The sequence below is a fragment of the Myotis myotis genome, unplaced genomic scaffold (assembly GCF_014108235.1).
Source record: "Myotis myotis isolate mMyoMyo1 unplaced genomic scaffold, mMyoMyo1.p scaffold_m19_p_17, whole genome shotgun sequence".
NCBI lineage: Eukaryota > Metazoa > Chordata > Mammalia > Chiroptera > Vespertilionidae > Myotis > Myotis myotis.
In genome coordinates this window covers 17,535,707-17,562,890 of record NW_023416321.1, presented here as the reverse complement: position 1 = coordinate 17,562,890, position 27,184 = coordinate 17,535,707, and the positions used below count along the sequence as shown (strand labels likewise).

The 27,184-nt window shown below is 39.1% G+C and overlaps 1 protein-coding gene across 10 annotated transcripts in view; it reads left to right on the top strand.

Moving 5' to 3' along the window:
- Window positions 1-27,184, top strand: part of HELZ (helicase with zinc finger) — a 124,792-nt gene that overhangs the window by 944 nt on the left and 96,664 nt on the right. For 6 of the 10 annotated variants that reach the window (XM_036339890.1, XM_036339887.1, XM_036339889.1 and 3 more), the window contains exons 2-7: window positions 412-467; window positions 4,332-4,388; window positions 15,068-15,295; window positions 18,489-18,525; window positions 23,063-23,187; window positions 25,162-25,218. In XM_036339890.1, the coding sequence (XP_036195783.1) occupies window positions 15,086-15,295; window positions 18,489-18,525; window positions 23,063-23,187; window positions 25,162-25,218 (429 nt within the window). In that variant the 5' untranslated portion in view covers window positions 412-467; window positions 4,332-4,388; window positions 15,068-15,085. Of the gene's footprint in view, window positions 1-411; window positions 468-4,331; window positions 4,389-13,935; window positions 14,028-15,067; window positions 15,296-18,488; window positions 18,526-23,062; window positions 23,188-25,161; window positions 25,219-27,184 lie in introns of all 10 variants that reach the window. The other 4 variants (XM_036339884.1, XM_036339885.1, XM_036339883.1 and 1 more) reach the window with 4 other exon arrangements.

The following is a 27,184-nucleotide window of genomic DNA, read 5'->3' as shown; positions in this document are numbered from 1 at the left end:
CAATCATTAATGGAATATGTATAACTCCCTGGGCGGGGTGGGGGCTGGGGGCGTGGCCCTGGCTAGTTTTGTTGTTCATTTTACCCTCTCAGACTCACATTAATGGGTTTTTCTCCTTCATTTCTTCTTCTTCTTTTTTTTGGAAGTAAGGTCAGTCGGTGCTGAAAGAGATGACTTTTTAAGTTGTGGATTTTCAGAACGTTTTTGTAATCTCTTTATCACACTGGAATTTTTTTTTGTTTTGAAGTAAGGCTTGTTTACAAGCTTCAGCCCCTGTACCATCTTGGTAACTTTTTCCATTTGAAATTCCGATGCCCTCTCACTCCAGGCTGATAGAAAACGTTGGCTGCTGATGGGTGACTGTGACTGGTTGGTGTACAGACACATTTTACTTTTTTCTGTTTACCTCAGGCATTGGATGAAGTAATTGATCACTAAAGAACTACCGTGCTGGTGAGATGTGTAAGGTGAGCCGGCAGTTAAAAAGGATCGACCTTTTTTTTCCTTCTTTATTTTAATCTACTCGTGAGGGTAAGGCCGGGACTAAGTAATTTGATGGGGTCCACCTTTATTTTCCAAAGAATTCATTCTGTCAGGTGGGCGTACAGGCAAGGCTAGATTTTAGAAAGAAAAACAAAAACAAAAACAGACGTACCAGACTTTCTCCGGGGCTCCAACATCTACTGCTCTAGTGGAGCTTACCCAGAGCCACATACTGTTAGCAGCTATCTTTGATCAGGATCTTCACCAGGGGTGCTTATAGTTTGCCTATTTAATTTTCCTTGTGTAATTTTAGTTGGATGTCTTAATTTTGCCCATGTTTTGGTGTCCATGTGTAAGTCCACTTACTCTCCGTGGACGGTCAGTGATTGTGTCTGTGGCTCTTGTGTGCCCACAGACGGTGGGACTCTTGTGACGGACGTACACCGTTTCCATTGCAAAGAATCATGTCAGGCAGATCAGTCACTCCTGCTTTTATTTTCTGAAAAATGGAATAGTACTTGTCTCTCTCATGGTTATTGTGAAATAAAAAGGATAGCGTCGAGTTTTGTTTCGCTTACTAAGGAAAAGTCTGGTTTGTCATTATTTTCTGGTCACACTTGGTGTGTGAATTCAAAGCGTTGCTTTATTTAATGTAACTTGGAATGCTTTGGATTTAAAGGACATTGATAACGTGTTAGTAAACAGTTGGCATTTAGCACATGAGGATAAGGAGAAAAGTTTGCTAATTTTACATTTTCCACAAGCAATCTTCTGAACTTTACACATATTTTACTATGATTTATTGAGAAAATTAAGTTATGGTAGGTTGGTTACCGCAGGTTTTTTGTTTTTGTGTTTTTTTTTAACACATCTGGGTAGCATTTGGGTTTTGAAATTCATATCTATCACAACATCTGTTTAAGAAGAGTAAGCTGTGCTTTATTTTTTTTGCAGATTGAAGCATACAATTGACATTTTACCTTAAAAAAAAAAAAAAAACTCAGGAGAGAAAAGTGGACGTAAACTAAGATACTTTTGTGAGTGCACGCATCACATTTGCTTGCGTTTGAAACTCAGCAGTGCTTGTGTGTATTACATTTATTTTTATTCTTTGAAGAGCAAATGTGGATTTTAAAATTTATTTTCAGCTTATAGATGGAGGCATATTCTTGCCATAGGCTTCCCGATCTGAAACTTTTATCTTTTTAAAAAAATTTTACAGATTACTTTGTGGAAAGGAACCAGTGACCTGGTTTTTGGCCTCTGGTGATGTTCATTTGTAGTCTGAAATTTAATATTTAGAAATAAGTAATCTTGTGTGGCTAGTGTTGTTTGGCCTGTATTGTGTCAAGACGTTTTCCACAGTTTTCACACATGTGGACCATGTGAAGTGCTAGTATTCACTTCAAAGTGAAGTTAGTGGTTGGCCACCAAACAAGTTGTTACACAAATTCTTCTAAAATGGGAAATACCATAGTATTGAAGGTTGTGGTGAAGTAGAAGTCTGCGTCTTTGAGCTCAATAAAGACATAGCTTTTTTAGTCTGTCCTTTTGGCTGGGAAGTGAGGACACTATTTTTAGGTAAGGCTGTAGTTTTTGGGAGCCAGTAAGTAAGTACCTCTCTATCAGCTGGTAAACTTTTGCAATTGTTAGCAAGAAGTTTCATTTTCTGATACCATAAATATTTAATCTGCATTGTTTTAAAGTCCATATACATTTATGGAGTGTCCAGTGTTTCACCAGAGAGAGAGAGGACTGATGCCAAACAACAGGAGAAACCATTCCTACTTGCAAAGGGCCTTGTGCAGTTTAAAAATATACAGCATGTTCATGAATGGCTAAGAATATATTGCAGAGGGACTACAAATAAGTAGACCAGATCTTATACATGCATTTTTGTTTCCTCTTTAAGAAGTAGGCTTGGTATTGGCATTAAACACAAATTAGTCTATAATTGTCCGTCAGACTATATTTAAGAGCCAAATATAGGCCCAGCAGAAGACATAAGGTCCTTGGCTGTTGTTTCAAAAGCATAGAAGATTTTAGGGCCAAGTTTATCAACTCACATGGGAGGGGGAGGGGCTACTTAAAAATTATAAGCAAGTTGTTCTGGTTGTTTATTTTTGTAAACTTAGATAAGTGTACATGCCAATATAATTTGATTTCTAAGTAATATTTTGAAATGTCTTCTAGGAGAGAACTATGATATGTGTGGAGAGTGTGGCCACACCAGCTTAGAGTTCACTTAAATTGATGGGTGTAGTCAGGATTATTTCTGTAGCATTGGCTAGAAGGAGCATAAAACACAGTGAGTGGTCTGTCACTTCAGTGGTGGCTGAGTAATAACTTTTGAGTAATCCTGAATTTAATAGAGTTAATAATTCTTTAAAAAATAATATTGTAGATGTAGCATGGAGACTTTTAATTTACATATAATAATGTTTAAAAAGCTACCATCTGTTTAAAACATTGAAAGTTTTTCAGCATACTACCAAACAGTCATACCAATTTGTTTACTTGTGTCAATTGTACTGGGTTACTTTTTCCAAGAGCAGAAAGTTGTCTGGTAAAACCAGAATTTGTATATTCATCTTGCTTTTGAACAAAAACAAATAAAGAGAAAACCAAAACTAATTGATTCATCCACAAGGTTCTTCAAAGAGTACATAGCATATTTTTTGACTGAACCATTCTGCAATGTGAATGTTTGTGATTTTTGTTATTTCTGTGCCACATTTGAGGTGTTCTTGGCACATCTGAATTTGCCTTTTTGCTTTCTTTTGTGGAAATTCTTGTGAAGAATAGTCCTATAAGGCGAGCTTCCTATCAGTAGGCATTATGTGTAACTAATAATCATCTTAAGATTTTTATTTTTATTCACTTATTTTATGCAGAACTGATGCATGCTATAGGAAGCAAATCTGAGCAGTACTTAAGTGTCTGAAGTAAAAATAGAATAAGAGGGAAAGTCTCTGTTCTCCTTCCTGCATCTTTAGTCGTGTTCTCCTGAGCTGACCATAGAAAACAGTTGGTGTCATTTGGCTTTTGGGAGAGCTCTCTGGTGCTGAGGTGTATTGGTAGCAGTGAGAGCAGAGGGAGAAATAGGGAAGGCCTGGCCACTGAACTGTTCAGGTGTCTGTCATGCAGGGGCTATTCCATTCATTTCCTGTGATGTTAAGTAATATTGATAATCTTAAACTACCAGCAGTTGAAGATAACGGTGATTGAAACACTCCAACGGTTAATTCCATTGTCAGATTCGTAGTTTTTGATTTGTGGACATTTTAAGGAGGTAAATATTTATGAATAGAAGTCATATAACTGTAGGGCTGAGTTAATGGTGATAATTACCATCTGTGGGATTGTATCTACTGTTGGCTTTTTATAACTTATTATCTCTCCTTTAATTCTCATAACAACTCCAAATAGTTGTTGTTATTTACATTTTGCAAAGGAGGAAATGTAGATTAAATGTGAGCTAACATAACAGCACAGTGCTGGTAAGGAGTGGTGCTGGTGTTCTGGTTTGGAGAACCCGTGCTCTTTCCATTGTGCTCTCATGCTTCTGTCCCGTCTGTCTTTATTCTCCAGACAAGGACTTTTAGGCCTGGAGGAGTCCGATGATTTGCCCAAGGTCACACAACTAAGTAGTAGCAACTTTAAACCAAACTTATATCTCTGGACTCTTATCTCAGAACTCTTGGTCCTGGCTGGTTATGCTACATATTTTTGAAATATTGTGGACCAAAAGACCATATGCTGTGAATATTGGATACAAATGCTTCAGCACTGTGTCAGCAATGGCATTTTCTACCCTGTGTTTAAAAGCTCCCTTCTCTCTGTTTCAGAAATTATAAAGAGCTCTGATGGGCTATTTGGGTGATACCCAGTGCAGTGAACTGCAGGTGAGTAAAATATATGAGAGCCTTGTTTAGAAAACAAGAACTTGGTAATGTGTGAGAGAGAGACAGGGGAGATCTCATCTAGATGAGAATTTCTGGCCAGAAAGTATGAGGTGGGACAGGGTGGAAGAGTGGTGACCTGAGGTGTGGGTCCTGACTGCAGTGGCTGCTTCTGGAACAGACTGGATGATGCCGAGCAGCCTCTGCAGAGGCCGCCTGCCGCTTTGTCAGTCTGTATGAAGAGAAGTGAGGGTAGGTTAATCTTCCACTCTGTTCTGAATGAGTAACTGCACAGGGACTCAGCCTATCAGCATGATTGGAACTGGAGAGGTCCTTCAGTTTTTATGTCAACATTCTTGAGTGGTAATCACCCTATGCTCTGATGAACTTGGTTAACTATTAAATTGTTTTTTCTGTTATCTGCCATGCATATATTGTCATGAGTGACTATATATTTGCATCTTAGAGGATCTAGATACCGAGAATACATCAATAGGAACAAAAGTTTAAACTTTTCCCCTAATGGTTGTGTTCCCTCCACACAATGGTTGTAATAGTCCTTCAAATTATTTATCTTTTGCTGAAATGCTCTGCTACTAGTAAGTAAAGGAATACATATTATTTCAGAGTAAGTTATCTTCTTGATTCCTTATAGTACTTTGATCTTTCATTATTAGACTTAGAAAATGGTAATACTATAGAAAAACAATGAGAAGACTGTTTTCATGTTGCCCTTGTGGGGCATCAGTGCTAAAATTATTTTTTGATATATTTTCAATAGTAGTCTTTAAACATGACCAGCGCTAGAAAACTTCATGTGTTAATAAAATGACTTGCCATCCTGCCTTTTGGAATCTGGCTGGGTAAGATTTATAAGACATTGCCAGCTACTTTTTACCCATCTCTTTTAAGCTGGAGTTTTTAGTTTTCTGTTCCTTATAGTTCAAATAACATTTTTCCCTTTTTAGGTCAATGCTCAACCACTGAGCCATGCCAGCCGGGCTTATATTTTTTTTTAAAGATTTTTCCCTTTTTTAACTGTACCAGAGTCTCCTGGCCCCTAGTGCTTTCATTTGTCCACCAGTCCATACTGTTTTTTAACTGTGACAGTCCACCACTGAGCCAGCAAGTTCTTTGAGAACCCTAGAGACTTTAATGTGACACTATTCTATACTTTTGGGATTTATAATTGGATTTGGGCTTGGCTACTTGCTTATTGCTCAAATATATCTGGTTGTAGGGATTCTTGAATATATACTTGTTTTGCACGATGCAGCCCCCACGGCTTCCTGGGGATGATCTGAAGACCGGTTGAGGTAGCTTTTTGGTCCTTGGAAAGCTGGGATCTGAGGGTGTCATAGTTATCATGATAAGGAGGGAGAGTAGGAGAGCTTCCAGTTAAGGCCAGAGTGAGCCATACAAGGGAGGGGCGGACCTCTTCTTGAGACTATATTAAGCTTGTATCCTGGAACCCCTCTCTCTCCTCAGTATGGTGTAACTTTCTTAAATTATGAGATAATTTAAGAATTGATATTAAATAGTTAAATAGTTAAAATTTAGGTTATTACTCAAATAGTTAATTTTCTTTTTGGCATTCCATTAAAATACATTTTACTGTTTTTAAATTACGGTGCATATAATTTGATTTTTTTCTATTTATTAGATCATGAAACATTTCCATGTTAAAGGTGTCACTATTTTAATTTATATGATTACATTTTGAAAGGCTGCAAAATATTTCATCAAGTCATACTCTCATAGTTTACCTAAATCTTTTTATGTTAGGTACTTATGCTGCTGGCTGGTTTTCAGTTAATACTTTAATCTACATTATTGTAGTTATTATTGTACTTTTTTCTGACTATATCTCTAGGATAAAGTTTTGAGTACATTATTGTTGACATGGTAAGAATGTTTTTATGGCTTGCCAAGCTGTTTTTCAAGAATATTTTACCAGTTTGTATTACTAACAGATACATGGATATTTCTGTTTCACAAAAACTGGACAGAAATACATTTTTCCTTAAAAGTTTTTGCTCATTTAATAGTGTAAAGTGGCACTTACATTTCTTTTTCTATAATGTTGAATTTTGTCTTTGAACCTCTTCATATTGAATTGTTTGTTCATATTCTTGGCTATTTTATTCAATAAATTATTGATGTGGGCTTTGGATGATAAAGCAAGTATAACCAGGTAATAAACAGGTGATTATTAAAAAGAGTACTAGAACACGTCAGTGAAAATGTTCAAAGAGAGTCTGGTTTAGATGGTAAGTGATCTTGGGAATAGTGTTTGAAAAGGGAATAGGTGCAATTTTGCAGATATTTATTGGGCGCCCACTGTGTACCAGGTGTTGTTGCCGCCTCTGAATGCTTCTCAAGTTATCATCATGGCCTCTACCTTGTTGAAGGAGGAGGCTGCTTGATAATGCTTGGGGTTTGACCTATGGGGACTGTGGCTGCTGAAGACCCTTTATGGCTGTTTGGAGGGCTGAGGGGATCACTGTCTACCATCTTTAACTCATTCATGGCAAATTCCACTATGCCATGGCACTCTCCTTAAGCAGCTCTGTTCTGAGGGATACAAAGATGAATAAAACATCATTCCTACAGACGAGGAGTCATCTCGTAGGGAGAATAGGAGCACCAAAAAAATGAAGAGACCAATAAGCATTCGATAGGTGCCATAAAAGGGGTTTAGACAAAGTGCTCAGGCAGTAAGTAGAAGGAGTGATACTGCCCCTTTGGGGATGTGAAGAAACACTTGGCATTTACATTGTACTACTGTGCCAGTCAGAAGCAATAGAAAGAAGAGGGCATTCGGAGGGAAGGATAGCTTGAGCAAAGGCTGTGGGGTGGTGTTGAAAATGAGGCAGGAAACTGCATATCCAAATTACCTAGATCCTGGGATACATAAAGGAACATAGTGGAAGGTGAGGCTGCCAAGTGATCAGGACTGGGTTTGGGAGGATCTTAAATGTCAGACTGAGGATCAGTATGATGGATTGGTAGTGTGGAAAAATTAGAAACAGGGACTTTGGTTCATAGTAATACTCCAAGTGAGGGATGATGAGGGCCTGAAGTGAATTGATGGCCTTGGGAATGGAAAGCAGGAGATGGATTTAAGAGATATTTTGGAGGCTGAACAGAAAGATTTGGTCACTGATTAGAAAGGTAAGGGAACAGTCAGTTCTGTCTCAAGTCAGAGATGGTTGAAGTTTTTATGGTTGGGTGGCTGGCAGAATGGGGCATCAGGAATAGGGAAGTCAGGAGGAAGAACAGGTCTCAGAGGTTGAGAATAGAGAAAGATGAATTGGGTTTTGTGTTGAGATTAAGGACCTAGTAGAAAGTCGAAATAAAAAATTTAATCCTTTAGGGCAGCGGTCACCAACCGGTGGTCCGTGAGGTCCAAAAGGTTGGCGACCACTGGCTAAGGAAACCTTTGGAGCAACCGTCGCCAACCGATGGTTCGCGGACCACTGGTGGTCCGTGAGTTCCAAAAGGTTGGCAACTGCTGCTTTAGGGAACTGATGAGGAAGTTTGGGGCCCAGAGGCGTTAGATGGGTGGGTGAGGTCTCACACAGTTAAAGCATAGCCTAGGCAAGCTTCCTGATTCCCAGTCCAGTTCTCTTCACTGCTTCAGACTGAGAAGTGCTATAGGTTCTCAGCTGTGGTGTTTTCCTCACACCTGGGTGTGCTCAGTAGAAAGTTGGAAGTGGGAGAGTTTATGTTGGCGAGTAAGGTCTTTATTTTTAATTATATTTTTTCTTATGGAAACTTTCAGACATATATAAGTGGAAAGAAGGCTATAATCAATCCCACTGACCCATTGTCCAATTTCAACACTTATTAATCTTGTTTCATCTATTTCTCCTCCCCATCAATTATATTGAAGCAAATGGGAGAAGGTGTTCTGGTGACTTTAACCTTTGTGTATTTGCAGGTAAGGAGAATTGAACCGTTTGGTAGGGTATGTTTCAAGCTTTCTGGGGTAGGGTCCAGAGTGAACAGAAGTAGGATTTACTTCCAGAATTCCTGTGTTGCCTCACACTTTGTTTTAGGGCAAATCACATAAGTCCTCTGAGTCTTAATTTGTCTGTGAGGTGGAGATATCATCTTCAGTGAATCACTTGAACTAATGTAGGTAAAAACCCTCCATGAACTCTAAACTTTGAGGCTAAAGTATTATAGAGATTTTAGTGCTGCTCCTTTGGGCTTCTGTGTTGCTGGCATGAAGTTTATATTATTCAACAAATTTTTATTATTCAACAAATACTTGTTATGTCAGGCCTCTGGGGCTTCAACAGTGAACAAAACAAAATCCCAGCTCATGGAGTTATGTTCCAGATCCAGAGGATAATAGTTTTATAGTGATTAATAGTTGTTATAGCTAATACTTTTATAGTGATTAGTGGAGGCCAGGCACTGTTCTAAGTGATTTCATTTTTTAACCTACTTAATTCTTGCAACAATCCTGTGAGGTTTGGAGATGAGACAAATTTGTATGCAGATTGCCTCAGGTCGCAATGCCAGGATTCAAATTTAGGCAGATCTGGCTTCAAGCTTGTACTCTTAACTCCTATGTCATAGGACATCTTTAACTCAGTAATGGCATACTAGTGTTTGATACAAGTAAAAAGGTCCAGATCAAAACAAATAAAAAACATTCTCTTCTTGTAAAAGACAAAATAAAATGAGAAAAAAAAAGGCAGTAGTTCTCTGTGGATAATATTCTTTTATAGAACAATATTTTTTTTCTTAACTTTCTATAGGCTTCGCCAGTTTCTTTGTTTCTTTAGATACAAATGGTCACTTCAGTGGGAGGCAATTAAGTTATCTTTCTGCTGGCCCTTGAGGAGGATCTCTTCTTGAATGAATTCCCTGCTTGCTTATAATTCTCTTTTCCCCTTCCTTCCACTCCCCCCTTTCCTTACCTTGGGGTAATTCACTTTTCTGATCTCTCCTACTCCCTGTTCTTCCTTTTTCTCATACCTGTGCTCTGCCTTTTCAGTCCCAGCTTTTTGCCTTCTTGTCCCTCGCCTGCCTCTGCCAGCCTTTCTCAACCTACGCTGTGCTTGGACTTTTCTAAGTTGATTAAATGGGGCTAATATTGGGACTAATTTTCCATCTCAGCTCAGTCCTTCATGGGCAGGGCATATTGGGAAATGGGTATATATTGATTCCAGAAAGGGGGAGAGAGATAGAAACATCAACGATGAGAGAGAATCATTGATTGGCTGCCTCCTGCATGCCCCGTGCTGGGGATAGAGCCCACAATCCGGGCATGTGCCCTTGACCAGAATCGAACCCGGGACCCTTCAGTCCGCAGGCCGACACTCTATCCACTGAGCCAAGCCGGCCAGGGCTATACTCACTTTTAATATTTTGTTTCATATGTCTCAGCTTTTTATGTAAACTATTCAGTACACACAAATACACATTTTATACAAATGGGATTACACATCATATTATTTTGTAGTCTGTTATTTAGAAGTCAGATTACCCTATAAATAGTATTTTGTAACGTGCTTTTGTTACTTTACATCTTTCCAATAACGCCTGTTCTTTTTTTTGATATATATATTTTTATTGTTGATAGTATTATTGATGTCTCCCATTTCCCCCCTTTACCCTCCTCCTCCCTGCCCCTAACCCTCCTTTTAGGCCTTCAACACCCTATTGCCCAAGTCCATGGGCTATGCATATAAGTATTTAAGTTCTTTGGTTTATCTCTTCTCTTCCCCCCCATCTGCCACATCGAGTTATGTCAGTCTGTTCCATGCCTCCCTGTTTTGGGTCTTATTTTGTGGTCAGTTTATTTTCCAATAATCCCTATTCTTAACACTGTTTCTGTAGAAACTCTTCTGAGTTTCAAACATTGATTTGAAAATGTAGCTTTAGAAAATAGGGATGATGATAATGATGGTGGTGGTAGTGCCAGTGAGTGGTACCCTTTTGTTTTAATTATGCCATTGGCTCTTTTATATTGATTTATGTTTTATTTATAAAGGTCACCTGTTTTAGCTATAATAATAAAAGTGTAATATGCTAATTAGACTGGATGTTCTTCCGGACAACCTTCCAGACAAAAGCCAGGGCTGTAGGGAAGCCCGAGTCCCAGGTGCCAGAGGGAAGCCGGTGCTGGCAGCAGGGGGAAGGAAGGCCTACTCTTGCACACATTTCATGCATCAGGCCTCTAGTATGATAATGTATTTGTAAGTCTAAGATAACATGGAAGAGAAAATGAAATACAAAGAATAGAAAATGTTTTATAATAAAATATTTTGGCAAACAGCAACCTTTTCTAGAAATCATCTTTTACTATAATTTGCCTGCATTATAAATATGGATTTTTGTTTTTTCATATCTTTTTTATTAGTAAGCATATTAAATGATTTGGGAGCGGGCTCAAACTCTTCAGGAAATAATTTGGAATAACTGAAACCAAGAAAGCTATCTCCAGAATTGCTGGCAGTTCTAAAATGGGTCAGGGAAAATCAAATAATAGATGGGGGAAAATCTCAAATTTAGCTACTGATATAACTTTTTAAAAAATGTAGTTCTTGTTTTTTATCATTTTAGTCACTAAAACAGATGGTAGCAGGTCCATTGGGATATTTCTTTTATGTATTTAAAAACTTTACTTTGCTATATTGAATTTTATTCATTTTGGAATTTTATTCATTCTCATTAGGAGAGTTTACTTCTTTATGAAAGAGATTATTTAAAATAGAATATGATTGATGATCTTAGTTTCTAGTTTTCTTAGTATGGGTAACCTCTCTTCTAATGCTCCTTGCATACTCAGTGATTTTATGAGTTTTAGAGAAAAATGCAAGTCTGGCTGAATATTAACATAGTACAATAAATAAAATTTTATTACTTTGCAGAATATTTTGTCTATGTATCTCATACAACCACATCACAGGTTCCAGTTTTGGATAAAATCAGATAAATTTAAAGATAATACAACATTCCTCTTTATGGCATTCTAGTGAGAACTGAATTTGGTATAGGATAGTTCTTGGAATGGTTGGAATTTAGGTTATTTTAGATTCTCTCTGTGGGAAATTCAATTAAAGTATTAAGTGGTTGTAGTGAATTGAATGCTTGTCATGGGGACATAAATGCTATAAAATGTGACTTATTTATAAGGTAGTTATGTTGAGCAGTTAAGGCATCTGGCATGATATATATTATGCAAGATAATAGATGATTATGAGGCTAGATTAGTCTGTACGAAGTAATGCTGGTTTTGGGAGGAGAGCATTTTTATTTTTAAAAAATCTGTATTGTTGAAAGTATTGCATTTGCCCCCTCTTTGCCCCATTGACTCCCTCTAATCCACCCCTGCCCTCCACCTCAGATCTGTGTCCATGGGTTATGCATATATGCATACATGTTCTTTGGTTGATCACTTCCCACCCACTCTCCCTCCCTACCTTCCCTCTGAGATGCCACAGTCTGTTCTATGCTTCTGTGTCTCTGGATCTATTTTGTTCATCAGTTTATTTTGTTCATTAGATTCCACATATGGGTGAGATCATGTGATACTTGTCTTTCTCTGACTGGCTTATTTCGCTTAGCACAGTGGTCGGCAAACTGCGGCTCGTGAGCCACGTGCGGCTCTTTGCCCCCTTGAGTGTGGCTCTTCCACAAAATACCACGTGTGGGTGCGCATGTACAGTGCGATTGAAACTTTGTGACCCATGCCATGACTTTGGTTAATAAAATTATATATTAGTACATATAATTTGTTTCAAGTGTACAATTCTATAATACACTGTCAGTTTATTGTATTGTGTGCTCACCACTCAAAGTTAAAACTTCGTCACCATTTATCTCCCCTTTACCCTCTTCTACCTCCCATCACCCCCCTTTCTTTCTGATAATCACCATACTGTTGCCTGAGACTATGAGTATTTAAAAAAATTTTTTTTCCTTAATCCCTTCACCTTTTTCTCTGACAGCTGTCAGTCTGTTCTCTGTATCTATGAGTCTGTTTCTATTTTGTTTGTTCATTTATTTTATTCATTAGATTATACACACAAGTGAAATCCTATGGTATTTGTCTTTCTCTGACTGGCTTATTTCACTTAGCATAATACTCTCCAAGTCTATCCATGCTGTGGAAAAAAGTAAGATTTCCTTCTTTTTATACTCAAGTAGTATGGCCAATAGACATATGAAAAGATGCTCAACATCCCTAATTATCAGAGAAGTGCAAATTAAAACCACAATGAGATACCTCTCAACAACTGTCAGAATGGCTATCATCAATTAATGATTTATATTTTTTATTATTTTTTTCTTTATTGATTAAGGTTGACAGTTTCTAATAAAGTTAAAAATATTTAATAAGTATATTTTTAACTTTATTAGAAACTGTCAACTTTTCTTTCAGAGTGGCTGTATAATCTATATTTCTGATAGCAACCTATATGAGTTCCAGTTATTCCACAACTCTGATATTATCAATATTTTAAATGTAGCTATTCTAATAGGTATGTAGTAATGGCTAATCATGGTTTTAAAGTGAATTTCTCTGCTGACTAATGCTATTAAACATCTTTTCGTGTGCATAGTTGGCCATCATTACATCCTCTTTGTGCGATGTCTATTGCCCAGCTTTCAGTTGGGTTGTTTTCGTTTTGTTGGGTTCTGAGATTTTGTTATATATTCAGATACAAATTTTTTTTCAGGTATGCGATTTGCAAATAGTTTCCTCTGTCTTGAGCTTGTCTTTTCTTGTAACAGTATCTTTCAAAAAGTGGAAATGTTGAAGTCAAATTTATCAATTTTTGTTTTTGGATTGTACTAAGATGGATAGATTTTAAAAAAGGTTTCTATTTTATAAAAGTAGTGAGAAGTAAGTTATTGATAGGAATGTTCTCATAAAGTTGACTTAAAAAATCCTCACCTGAGGATATATGTGTGCATGTGTGTGTGTGTGTGTGTGTGTATATGTATATATATATATTTTTTTAATTGATTTTAGAGAAAGAGGAATGGAGAGAGAGAGAAATATCGATGTGAGAGAGAAACATCGATTGGATTGATGGATTGTTTCTGGTATGCACCCTGCCTGGGGATTGAACCTGAAACCTAGATATGTACCCTGAATGGGAATCAAACCAGCCACCCTTCTGTGTAGGGGATGACACCCAACCTACTGAGCTACACTGGCCAGAGTTGCTGTTTGTTGATTTATTGATGGTAGCCATTCTGACAGGTGTGAGGTGGTTTTAATTTGCATTTCTCTGATGATTAGTGACATTGAGCAACTTTCATATGTCTGTTGGTTCTCTTTGGAGAAATGTGTATTTAGGTCCTTTGCCCATTTTCAAATTGGATTTTTTGGTGTTGAGTTTTATAAGTTCCTTGTAAAATTTGGATAGTAACCCCTTATCAGATGTATCATTGGTGAATATATTCTCCCATATAGTGGGTTGTCTTTTCATTTTGTTGATGGTTTCCTTTGCTGTACAAAAACTTTTTAGATTGGTGTAGTCCTACTTGTTTATTTTTTCTTTCATTTCCCTTGCCTGAGGCAATATATCAGAAGAAATACTGCTGCCAGAAATGTTGGAGATTTTACTGCCTGTGTTTTCTTCTAGGATTTTGATAGTTTTGAGTCTAAAAGTAAGTCATTAATCCATTTTCAGTTTATTCTTATGTATGGTGTAAGAAGGTGGTCTAGTTTCATTTTCCTGTCCAATTTTCCCAACATCATTTTTTGAATAGACTGTCTTTACCCCATTGTAAGTCCTTGCCTCCATTGTCAAATATTAATTGACCATAAAAGGCGTAGGTTTTTTTCTGGGCTCTCTATTATGTTCCATTGATCTATATGTCTGTTTTGAATCTGAGTTTCTTAAAAGTAGTGATGACGTGCTCCGTCTTTGAATTCAGTGCTGCTAGCACAGGGCCTAGCCTTAGGAAATGTTTGCTGAATTCAATAGACAGTTCAGATTTGCATTTTATCCAGTTTTTTAATATTGGTGGGAAAAATTCTACATGGTGTAGATTTTTATTCTCTGTAAACACAGTCACAGAATTACAAAACTGAAATTGGAAGATTTGGATATGAAACATTCCTGCACCTTCTGATTAAAAAGAGGAAAGCCTTTATGGTTTGTTGCACTTTGCAATATTCAAAGTCATGTTTCATTTATAAATTTGTCTCATTTATAAATTGGATGTATTGTTGGTATGATCCTGATTTATGGTTGATATTTTGCTTGAATCTTATTAAAGACTTCATAAAATATAAAAGAGAAGTATAGATTTTGTAGCATTAATAGCTGCTCAGCTGTGACCTTGAACAAAAGGCTGGTTGAGAATAACTATTCAGATAGATAATTAAACCAGCTGAGTCAGGAATGGTATTAGAATTTATAATTAATAAGTTTTTTTAAAAATATATTTTATTGATTTTTTACAGAGAGGAAGGGAGAGGGATAGAGCGTTAGAAACATTGATGAGAGAGAAACATCGATCAGCTGCCTCCTGCACACCCCTACTGGGGATGTGCCCCCAACCAAGGTACATGCCCTTGACCGGAATCGAACCTGGGACCCTTGAGTCCGCAGGCTGACGCTCTATCCACTGAGCCAAACAGGTTAGGGCTATAATTAATATGTTTTTACAACTTCTCTGACTTGTTTTTTCCCCGTCTTTAGGATTTTTGTCCCTGAGTCATGGAAGACAGAAGAGCTGAGAAGTCATGTGAACAAGCGTGTGAATCACTCAAGAGGCAGGACTATGAAATGGCCCTCAAGCACTGCACAGAGGCCCTTCTTTCTCTTGGCCAGTACTCCATGGCTGACTTCATAGGGCCGTGTTCACTGGAAATAGAAAGTATCAAAATTGAGAGTCTTCTTTACAGAATTGCCTCATTTTTGCAACTGGTAAGTAAACAGTGTTGATAAGTCAGTGCCAAACCATGTAAAATGGCCCTTTTCATTGAGTGGGCACTATTGCCGGTCACTCCCTCTACAAGTCACTTAAATGTGGGCTGAGGAGGTGATTGAAGTGGCTAGTGATTGCTGGATATCTTTGATGGCAAGCAACTGTATTTTTAAATCTTGAAACTTGTACTTAGCACTTTGGAGTATTCATTCATTTAACAAATATTTATTGAGGACATACTATGTGTTAGACACTGTTCTAAGTGCTTGGTATACATTGGTAAAAAATATAAAGAAAGATCCCTTCATGGTGCTTTTTCTAGTAGGGGGACAGACAATAAATGCTAGAGACATAACTAAGTAAACACTTTAGATTGTTAGAAAGTAACAGTCTGCATGAAAAATAGTAGAACAGGGCAAGGAATATTGGGGCCACTAGGGTTAGGGATAAGGTTGCAGTTTTTATATTTATTATCGTTTTGTAATCCTCACCTGAGGACATGCTCTCACTGATTTTAGAGAGGGAAAGAGGGAGAGAGAGAGAAACATCGATGTGAAAGAGAAACACCAATCGATTGCCTCCCTCACACACCCCGACCAGGGATTGAACCTGCAACCTGGGTTTGTGCCCTGACCAGGAATTGTACCCATGACCTTTCAGTGTATGGGAAGACTCTCCAACCAATTGAGCCACACCGGTCAGGGCTAAGGTTGAAGTTTTAAATTGGGTGGTCAGGTAGTGCTCATTAATAAGGTGATATGAAGGAGGTAAGGGAGTGAGCCATATTGGAATCTGGATGAAGATCATTATAGGCAGGGGGACAGTCAGTGCAGAGACCCTGAGGCATAAGCATGTCTGCCATCTTTGAGGAACAGATAGGAGGCCATTGTGCTGGAGTAAAGTACATTGGGGGAAGGGGGTAAGAGGGCTAGATCCTCTGGGACCCTCTAGGACTAGTTTGTATTATATTTGAGATGGGAAGCTATTGTGGGATTTTGATCAGAGGGGTGTCTTGATCTGATTTAACAGGAATTATCTGGCTTTTGTGTTGAGAGTCTCTATATATAAAAGCCTAAGTGATCGTTATGACTGAATGACCGGTCGACTAGTTGCTATAATGCGCACTGACCACCAGGGGGCAGATACTCAACGCAGGAGCGTCAGTACACTTCCACAGCCAACCTCCTACGGTCCCTACCCCCTACCACCACCCCCCTCCCCCATAGGCCTTGATTGGGGGGCCGGACGGCCAACCCCCCGGGGTCTCTCCCCATGACTGGCTGTCCCCCCAATAGGCCTCTTTTGCCAGCCAGGCCGAGGGACCCCAACCATGCACGAATTTGTGCACTGGGCCTTGAGTCCTATATAATAAAACAGTAATATGCAAATCGACCGAACAGCAGAACGACCAGCTGCTATGTTGCGCACTGACCACTAGGGGGTAGACTCTCAATGCAGGAGCTGCCCCCTTGTGGTTAGTGTGCTCCCACAGTGGGAGTACTGCTCAGCCAGAAGCTGGGCTCACGGCTGGTGAGCGCAGTGTTGGTGGCCAGAGCCTCTCCTGCCTCCGCTGTAGGTGGGCAGTAAGGAGCTAGGGGTCCTGGACTGCTAGAGCCCTGGACTGGGAGAGGGATGTCTGACTCCTGGCTTAGGCCCGATCCCCAGGGACATTCCCTGAAGGGTCCCGGGCTGTAAGAGGGCGCAGGCCGGGCTGAGGGCCCCCACTAGTCCATGAATGTCGTGCCCTGGGCCTCTAGTAGACTATAAAGGGGGAAGAGTAGATGCAGGGATACTGATTTGGAGGGTATTGGAATAATCTAGGCCAGAGATTACAGTGACTTAGACCAAAATGGTAGCAGTGGAGATAGTGAGAAGTGATTTGGTTCTGGTTATAATTTGAAACTAGAACCAATAAAATTTCCTAATATATTGAATGTCAGGCATACAGAACAGTCACAGATTACTTACCATGACATTTTTTGTCTGAGCAATTGGAAGAATGGATTTTCCTTCAACTGAGATGAAAAGGCTATAGGTGGGGAGCAGGTTCTGTGAGGGAAGAATTCATTGTGAACATACTGAGTTTGAGATGTTGTTTAGATATCCAGATGGAGATGTTGACAAGTAGCCAGATATGCAGGTATGGAGTTTGGGAGAGAAGTCTGGGCTAAAGATAGTAATTGAAGAGTTGTGGCCTATGCATGATATATAAAGTCTTGAGCCTAGGTCACATCACAAGGGAATGAGTATTGATAGAGAAGAGGAGAGTACCAAGGACTTAGTCTTGTGGCTCCACAGTGTTGAGAGGTTGAGAAGAAGAGGAATAAGCAAAGCAGCTTGAAGGGCAACGTTGAGGTAAATGAAAACTAGGAGAAGTATGGTGTCCTGGTAGCTAAGTAAAGAAAGTGTGTCCAAACAAGGGAATGTTCAGCAAGGTCCATTGCTGTTCCATAGGACAGTGGATGAGTGTCTGATTAAAGAGCATTTATGAGAGTGTCAGAGGGAAGGAATTTAAATACATAATTATAGACAATTTTTGAGGCATTTTGCCCCAGAGAGGCACAAAAAAATGGAATGATAGCTGGTGGGAGAAGTGAAGTCAAGAGAATGATTTTTCCTTTTAGATGGAAGAAATAACAGTATGTTTGTTTATAGGACTGAATCAGTAGAAAGCAAAAAATTAGTGACATAGGAGAAATAGAGGAGGCTTGCTGGAGTGATATTCTTCACTGGGCCAGAGATCACATCTCCGTGGGTGGTAGGATGGCCTTTCGAAAGGAGCATGGGGGGTTCGTCTGGTAACAGGTGGAAGATGGAGTGTGCTAGGACATGGGTAGATGTCATAGTGATAGTCTGCGGAAATTTTCTTCTCGTTCCTATGGTTTTCTCAGTAAAGTCACTAGCTGAGAATAAGAATGGGGGGCTCAGGAGGTTCTGGTGATTTGAGGTTAGAGAAAGTAAGAAGTAGGAGTATGAGTAAATGGACTAGGGAAGTATATTGTATTTATTTGTAGAGTATTGTGTAATCTTCAGAGACCACATGAGTTAGCTTTGCTCTGTGAATATTAAATTTGCAACATTAATGCTTAAACTTTGAAACAAAGCCAAGCTTTTTTTTTTTGGATAAAATCTCTATTGTAAGCAGCCCTTGAACTACTTAATGATATTCATCTCATATCTTTTATTTTGCAGAAAAAGTATGGACAAGCTGATGAAGATTGTAGGCATGGTATGTGTGAAAATGGGACTCTGATTTGAAGATTTTGAATAATTTGAGCAATGTTTAAGATTTATTTTTTTCCCGATGCTAATTTCAAAAGTGATTATAAAATTTAAAAAACCCACCTTACTGTGGTGACTAGTGACTGACATGGATGATGACTTTTCTGCTATGATGTGTGTACACATGGACATTGTTCCTAGTAACTCATGAGTGTTGACATTCTGGTCTTGCCCTTGGGAACATTGATAGTGTCCTTTAAAGTTTGTGTGAGTATTTTCAGGCAATAGGAGCCAAATTTTAAGAACTGTAACAAACATTGATTAAAATGTTAAGCTCGGATAAATTGAAAGGCTGGGCCTATCCCTTCTAAAAGGCTTTTCCCCTTCATTAGAAGATATCCCTTAGAGAGAAGAGACTGATTAGAATTCTAGCTTTTTGATGCTTTTTCCGTTGTATGGTCAGCTACATTTTTTTGCCCTGATTATAAAAAGTAGTACATAACATGATGCTTTTGAGGCAGTAGTACCATTTTCCCCATCTTATAGGTGGAAAAACTGAAGCAGAGAGAGTTAAGTAAATGGCTTTGTCACACAGTTATAAGTGTCAGAATCAGGGTTGACCACAAAATGTGCAAGCCAGAGTCCATGCATGTCATAGCTGCATCATCCTGTTTTTTCAGTGTTAGGGTAGCCTTGCCAGGTTTTAATTTTTAAATCTAAGAGACTGTTTCCAATATATAGGGTAGGGTCCCTAGACCTGGCCGGCAATCAGGGCCATCTGTAGAGCGACCTGCAGGTGGGGCGATCAGGGCGGGGAGGGGGGCGGCGGGGGGCCCTGCTGGCACCTACCTTGGCTGGAGGCTTGATGCCGCCTGCTGGCCGGCTCTGCCCCCTGGTCACCGCCACCGGTCGCCTCCCTCTCAGGGGCAGACACCTAACTCAGGAGCTGCCCCCAGTCAGGGACAACTCCTGAGTTAAACGTCTGTCCCCTGGTTGTCAGTGTGCATCAGAGTGACTGGTTGTTCCACTGGTCGTTCCGCTGTTCGGTCAATTTGCATATTAGGGTTTTATTTTATAGGATTTGTATAGTAATGAGGAAGTTGAGGGACATAAATGAATTATCTCTAAAATTTAAACTGGAATATTGAAAATAAACCAGGAGAAATGACCTATGTACCTGAAGTATGAAAATATTGAGAAGGAAGGAGTCCAAGCCTCTTTACAATAAACTGCAGTTGAAGGAAAGAGTCCTTCCAAAAATTCTATATAATAAAAGCCTAATATGCTAAGTGTCCAGTCGTCCGGTTGGCCATTCAACCAATAAAAGCATAATATGCTAATGATATGCTAAGGCTGCTCAACCCCTCTCTATGATGTGTACTGACCACCATGGGGCAGATACTCTGACTGGTAGATTAGCTTGCTGCTGGGGTCCGGCCAATCAGGACTGAACAAGATGGGCTAGACACGGCCTACAGCCCTCCCACATCCCTCCTCAGCCCCGATCATGCACCAGTGGGGTCCTTTGGCCTGGCCTGAGCCCTCTTGCAATCCAGACTGAGGGACCCCCCCCCCCCCCCCGCCATGAGTGCATGAATTCGTGCAGCGGGCCTCTAGTATGCAATAAGAGCTTAACTTTAATGCTCATTGCAAACCCAAGGAGATCACGATTTGTGTGACCGGATTTAGGACCTAATAATGAAAGGAGCAAGGTAGCAGGGATTAAAAAGAAAAGCGTATTACAGTATTTAAAGCTGAAATATTCAGAAGGTTCTAGGTATAGATAGCATTGAATAGTGTTAAAGCTTTTCATTTTCCAAAAGTATTTTATAAAGGGAACATTTTATCTATAAAAGTCTTTAGTAGGAAGGGCACAATATGCCACAACAGCTGCAGCCCACATGTCCAAAGTGTTTATTTATTACTAGAGGCCCAGCGCATGAAATTGTGCGGATAGGGTCCTTAGGCATAGCCTCCTGCGATCAGGGCCATCTTCTGCCCGTTCGCCAGTCCCCAGTCCTCTGCTGCCTCTGCTGCAGGGCTGTCAGGCCATTGGGATCACCAGCTCATCCCGGGCTGCTCAGGGGCTCAGGTCTGCGGGAAAGCAGGTGCCAGTGACTTCACCTCCATGCTTGTGCGCTGGGCCAGCTGCTGATGGAACGCGCTGCCCGCTTGGAGCCACTCACGCGGGCGCTGCTACTGCTGCCGCTACTGTTGGGGCTTGAGGTGCTGATGGATGCTGTGTGACGCACCCGCGACCTACCCGCCCCGGCGTGAATGGCCCCGAGCGGGAAGCTTGTTCCATCAGTGGCTGGCCCGGTGCATGTGTATGGAGGTTAAGTAACTGGCGCCTGCTTTCCCACAAGCCTGAGCCCCCAAGCAGCCGGGGATGAGCTGGTAATCACAACGGTCTGACAGCCAAGGCTGGTCCTCCCACCACCCACCCCTATTCCCCCGTTCACCATCGCTGAGCCATCGGAGCCTGCGGGCCAGGGGCAGGGACCAAGAGGCCAGCCGTTCAACCCGCTCACCAGTCCCCAGTCCCACCCCACCCCGCTTGTGGGCGGGGGGGTGGGAGGGACCAAGAGGTGGTCAGTGCCACCTTATGGTGACTGGTTGTTTGGTTATCCTGGACCCTGGCTTTTTATATATATAGATAATTGGAAGAAAAGTGAGGGCAAGGGAAAAGGATCCAGGCAGAGAAGAAGAATATTGGGGGAAAACGCAGATTTGGCCAAAGGGATACTGGTCAGAGATTTGTCCCACAGTGTTCTTATGTTCTTACTCTGGGTGATGTTATACTTTTTGATACTTATAAGATATGGACATTTTACTTTCTAGTTAATACTTAGATTTACCAGGTGTACCGGTTAATAATGCGGATTTTGTAATCAAAGAAAACACGATAATTTCAAGATAAACATCAAAAGTGCTTTATTCAAAGTAAAACATACGAAGAAGTGGAAAATTGGGTCTCTGAATGGTTTGCCTCAACACATTGCTAGCTGCACATTTCCCCCATCCTTCAGGTAATTTGTGGATACCGTCCCAATAGAACTTTTCTTGTTTTGAGGCAAACCACCCATTTTCCTTCCTTTAAAATCTTTCCCATTGCTTGTAAACGATCGGAAATTGCTTGCTGAGCTACGTTTAATCTTTCTGCAAGTTGTTTTTTAGTTTGACACGCATCTTCATCCAATAATGCTTGTAATTGTTGGTCTTCAAACTTTTTCAGTTGACCTGGATGTTCTTTCTCTTTCACATCGAAATCATCACTTTTAAAGCATTTAAACCAGCATTCACAAGTATGTTGAGATGGAGCATATGCTTCCTGAAGTATACGATAACTTTAAGCAACACTTTTCTTCAGAATAAATTAATGAATTAAAACTTCCCACAAATGCTCTTTTTTTGGCACGAAATTCGACATTTTTAAAAATATATATTTTATTGATTTTTTACAGAGAGGAAGGGAGAGGGATAGAGTTAGAAGCATCAATGAGAGAGAAACATCGATCAGCTGCCTCCTGCATATCTCTTACTGGGGATGTGCCCGCAACCAAGGTACATGCCCTTGACCAGAATCGAACCTGGGACTTTTCAGTCCGCAGGCCAACGCTCTATGCACTGAGCTAAACCAGTTAGGGCGAAATTCCACATTTTTAAGCGTAAAGATATCTATGATGTTAACACCTTCAGAAAATTTGACATATGAGGTTTTGAAGCTTGCTGTCAATACAACGAAATAGCATACATATCAAATCGCATATATATCAATGGATGTGTAACTCCATCCATTGAAAAAATCCGCATTATTAACTGGTACACTTGGTAGGCCTTACAGTGTTTGGAGTCTGCTTATATATACTACTACTCCCACCCCCAAATATATTTTTGGAAAATGAGGTTTATTGCCAAGCATTAAATGGCTAATATTTAGGACAAGAATTTATAAATTATAAATTTATATTCTCTTAAAAATAATCTTTTTTTATTTTTGAAGTGTTGGTTCAGAGAATGTAATTTTATCCAAGCAGTGAATGATTTTACATTAATGACCAAAGGGTTTATTTTTTATGGTCATTAAAATTTTCCTTTTGAAAAATTTGGGAAAAATACTTTGGGCTATGGGGGGTGAGGGAGAAAGAAAAGGAGAGAGAGCAGAAGGGAGGGAGGGGAGGAGGGAGGAAAAGAGAGAGAAACGTTGATGAGAAAGCGCAACTTTGATTGATCAGTTGCCTCATGTACGCCTACTACTGGGGATCAAGCCCATAACTCCTGCATGTGCCCTGACCAGGAATCAAACCAGCACCTTTTTGGTATACCATATGACACTCAACCAACTGAGCCACACTGGCCAGAGTTTTATTTTCTTGTCTTTATGCATGTCTTGGACAGAACTGAAACATCACCCTTCCTCTAGTACTTGAAGTTTTTCTTTTAGTGTATAAGAAGTCACGCTTGTGATAGTGTGCCAATATTAAAATCAGGGAAAATGTGTGTTACATGTCATGTGATTAACCATGGCTGTTCTTTTCTGACAGTGCTGGGAGAAGGACTGGCCAAGGGAGATGGTGCTTTTCAGGCAGTGCTTTGCTGCATGCAGCTGAAAGGAAAGCTTCAACTTGTATCCAACATTCTTGCCAAGTCACTAACAGGAGAGTCCCTGGTACGTTGATGAACTCTAATTTTTTTTCAGTGCTTTAAAAAGAAATAAATTTATTGGGGTGGCTGGTTAACAAAATTATGTAGTTTTCAAGTATATAATTCTATGATTTGTCATCTATATTATTGCATCGTGTGTTTACCACCCAAAGTCAAATCTCCTTCGTCGCCATATATTTGACCCCCTTTACCCTTTACTACACTACCCCCTCCATACCCTTTCCCTCTGGTAACCATCATACTGTTTGTGTCTATGAGTTTTTGTTTGTTTGATCATCCCATTTGTTCATTTGTTGCTTTCAGTTTTATATTCCATGTGTGAGTGAAATCATATGGTAATGAATTCTAATTTTGAGTGTCTGAAAAGAGATTCACGTATTTGACTCCTTAGGAATATTGTGGGGAAAAACAGTTAGTGTGCATTTTCTTTCTTATTTTCTCCTACCAGAAATGAGGTTCATAGGTACATTTCTCCTCAACAAACTGATATTTAACCATTGGATTCTTATAGTTTGTGATTATGTATATTTAGTTTTATATATATATATATATATGTGTATATATATATATAAAAGAATTGCAGGTGCTTTTTGAAACTTTGAAAGTGTAGGATAGCTAAATAATTCAGAACTTGAAAATATTTTTGGTTCTGTTATGTTTTAAAATTCTCCTGTGGATATATGATTTTACGGGGTCCTTAAATTCAGCCACTAATTTCATAAAATGTTTACATTTATCTAAACTATATAATAATTACTTTTATAGTTGAAGAAGGTATGGGTGTAAGTTGATATTCATGACTATTCTGATGGAGCTATTTAATTCTATTCAGACTTTGGGATTAATTTTTTTTTTATGTAGCATTTAATTTTCTAGAGTTTTCAGTTGACATAATTGAAAAACTTTTTTTTGCAACTTGAGAGTTGGCAATCTGTAGGAATTGGAAGATAAGAAGATAGTATAACTCTTTTTCTCGCCAGTTGGTAACTGCTATAAAATTCTCTGATATTTTTTAGGAATCATAATGAAAAACAGTGAAAGCAAGAAAGTATATGTATACTGTGCTATATAGCATGAATCCCTTATTTTATTCCCTTATTTTGAATTGATAGAAATTATGAAAATCAGGCATAAAGTTGTGTTTTTAATGGAAATAAATATATTTGGTGACAAAAAAGAATTTAGGAGAGTACTTGGTATACTGCTGAGTGTATAATGACTCATCTCAGAGAACAGTTTATTTCTAAGGAATTATTGTGTAGTATATTGTTAATTGATTTACCATTGTTTTTTGATTTCACCAAATTCACATTAAAGGTTAAATGTATTAATATAGCAAAATGTTACAGCTCTTTAGTTCTAAGTAGGTGATAATATACCTCTGTTATTAAGAATAAGGAACCTTTTAATATAAGTTTAGCATATTGCACAGTTTTACCTATTAAGTTTTTAAACTAGGAAGAAGTAATTTGCCTTTAAATCTCAAGTGAAATTTGAATTTCAGATGAGAGAATATTTTGTATATTTTCCTTTATCAGGTTTGTTAATGAGCCAACTTTAAAGTGCCATCATTATTTTATGTGAATCTGATTCATGGGTAACTGATTGAATTCACCACTTTGCAAATATAAGCTCATTAGTTTTAGGGAAAAAAGTTTTTAAAAAGTTTAGGCTTATTTTTCTTTTCATTTATCCTATCTTGCTCTTTGGTGATACCCATTGTGAATATTTTATTGAATTGATTTTAAGCTCTTATGGAAGGTGAATACAGTGTTTTAGGGTACACTATATATTCTGTTAAATTAACCTTTTTAACTTTCCTTATAGATAGTTAACTTGATTATCATGATTAATGACAGGGGATGGGAGGTGAGGAGTAGCATTGTTTTCTTTACAAAGAAACAGTTGAGGAATTAACTCCCCATAGTCAAGAACTAATATACTAATCGGTTTTCCCCTTTTTTATTTACCTTTTCAGAATGGGATGGTAACAAAAGATTTAACAAGACTAAAAACACTTCTCACAGAAACAGAGGTAAGACTATTTCGCTGGATTTCTTTGGAAAGTTTAACTCAGTCTGGCTAGTAAGTGTTTTGTATTAAATTTTGGAAAATCATTGGGCATTGGCTAAGACAGCAAGGCTGTAAAGGTGGGGTGGTGGAACCTTCTGACCCTTTATAACCTAGCTTGTGAGTCATATGCAAATGTAGATATTAGTAAAATTTTTTTTTAATATTTATAATACTGTGACATTTAAGGTCACAAATATCACTTGACTTTTATTTTGTGACTGTACTTTTGGAAATGATTTAGTTTTGTATATAATTTCTTTTTAAAAAAATATATATTGATTTCAGAGAGGAAGGGAGAGGGAGAGAGAGACAGGAACATCAACGATGAGAGAGAATCATTGATCGGTTGCCTGCTGCATGCCCCCCACTGGGGACCGAGCCCACAATCCAAGCATGTGCCCTTGACCAGGAATTGAATCTGGGACTCTTCAGTCCGTTGGCCGATGCTCTATTCCCTGAGCCAAACCGGCTAGGGCAGTTTTGTTTATAATTTCTTTTTTATGTAACCAAAGTAGTATTCTTTTGGTTAGTGAACTGAAATTATTTTTAAAAATCCATCTAGAAAAAGTTAATAAACAATGCTTCCCTTACTTATCATTGCACATGACATTTAAAAATAGCTACAATTTTTATTTAAAGACTAGTAGCCCTGCACATGAATCCATCCACCAGTAGCTTGCTGCTGCCCTCCTGTAGCTCTCTGCTTGTTGCCACGCCCTCCTGTAGCTCCCCCCCCGCTCCTCCCCCCCTCCCGCCACCCCTCATTGCTTGCTGCCCTGCCCCCTCCTGTAGCTCTCTGCAGCCCACTTGTAGCTCACTGCCCCACACTCCTGCTGATCTGGTTGTGATGCGGTCGGTTGTTAGGCTTCATGGCGTAAGGACCATTTGCATATTACATCTTTATTATATAGGATTGGGCTGAGCTGGTATTTAACTTGTAAATGCTAGTGGATGAGGATAAAGATATGCAACTGAGGGCTAGCTAATGAGAACAAAAACAATACATATTAGTAAAATTTAAAATATCAAATCAATAGATTTGATGGTGAATTTCTAGGAATTCTAGCAATATGAAATTTGGCTGCTTTCCCTAAAGGCATCAATGAAGACTGAAGATCATAAGCTAATTCATATTGCCCTTCTGTCTTGGGATCCGAGCACATAAAAACACACACACAACCAAACACAGTACTTTGGAACCTAAAAGCAATGGTGACCAAATACTCATCAAGGCCAAGTTTCTCTCTCTCTCCCTTTCTCTCTCTCTCTCTCTCTCTCTCTCTCTCTCTCTCTCTCTCTCTCTCTCTCTCTCTCTCCTCTCGCACTCTCTTTTAACCAGCTCTGAGGTTGTGTGTTTGAGACCCTCCCAGCCTGCAAGTTGTAGTGTCAGCTCAGGCTTCCTTTGCCCCTTCACAGACCATTGCAGATGCTGATGCGGGAAACACACCGTGTGTTTTTCCCTTCTAACAGTTAACAATCATAAATGTTTTAGCCTTCATTTTATGACCAAAACATTTTATGCCCATCTTTTTTGCATATTTGATACATTTATTTTGATAAATATTTTAGAGGGGATCCTTTAAATTCATACTTGAAGGCAAGTTTTTATATTTATATACTAGAGGCCCGATGCATGAAATTCATGCAAGAGTAGGCCTTCCTTTCCCCGGCTGCCAGCACTGGCTTCCCTCTGGCACCCGGGACCCGGGCTTCCCTGCATTCTCCAGAAGGCACCTGGGACCCAGGCTTCCCTTGCAGTCCCGGCTTCATCCGGAAGGTCGTCCAGAAGGACATCTGGTCTAATTAGCATATTATGCTTTTATTATTATAGATTCTGTGTAGATGGAATCATTTTTTTAAGGGCAGGTGTGGGACTATGGCATTTAGAACTTGCTCATAAAATTTGAAGAGATCTTTTAATGTATCTT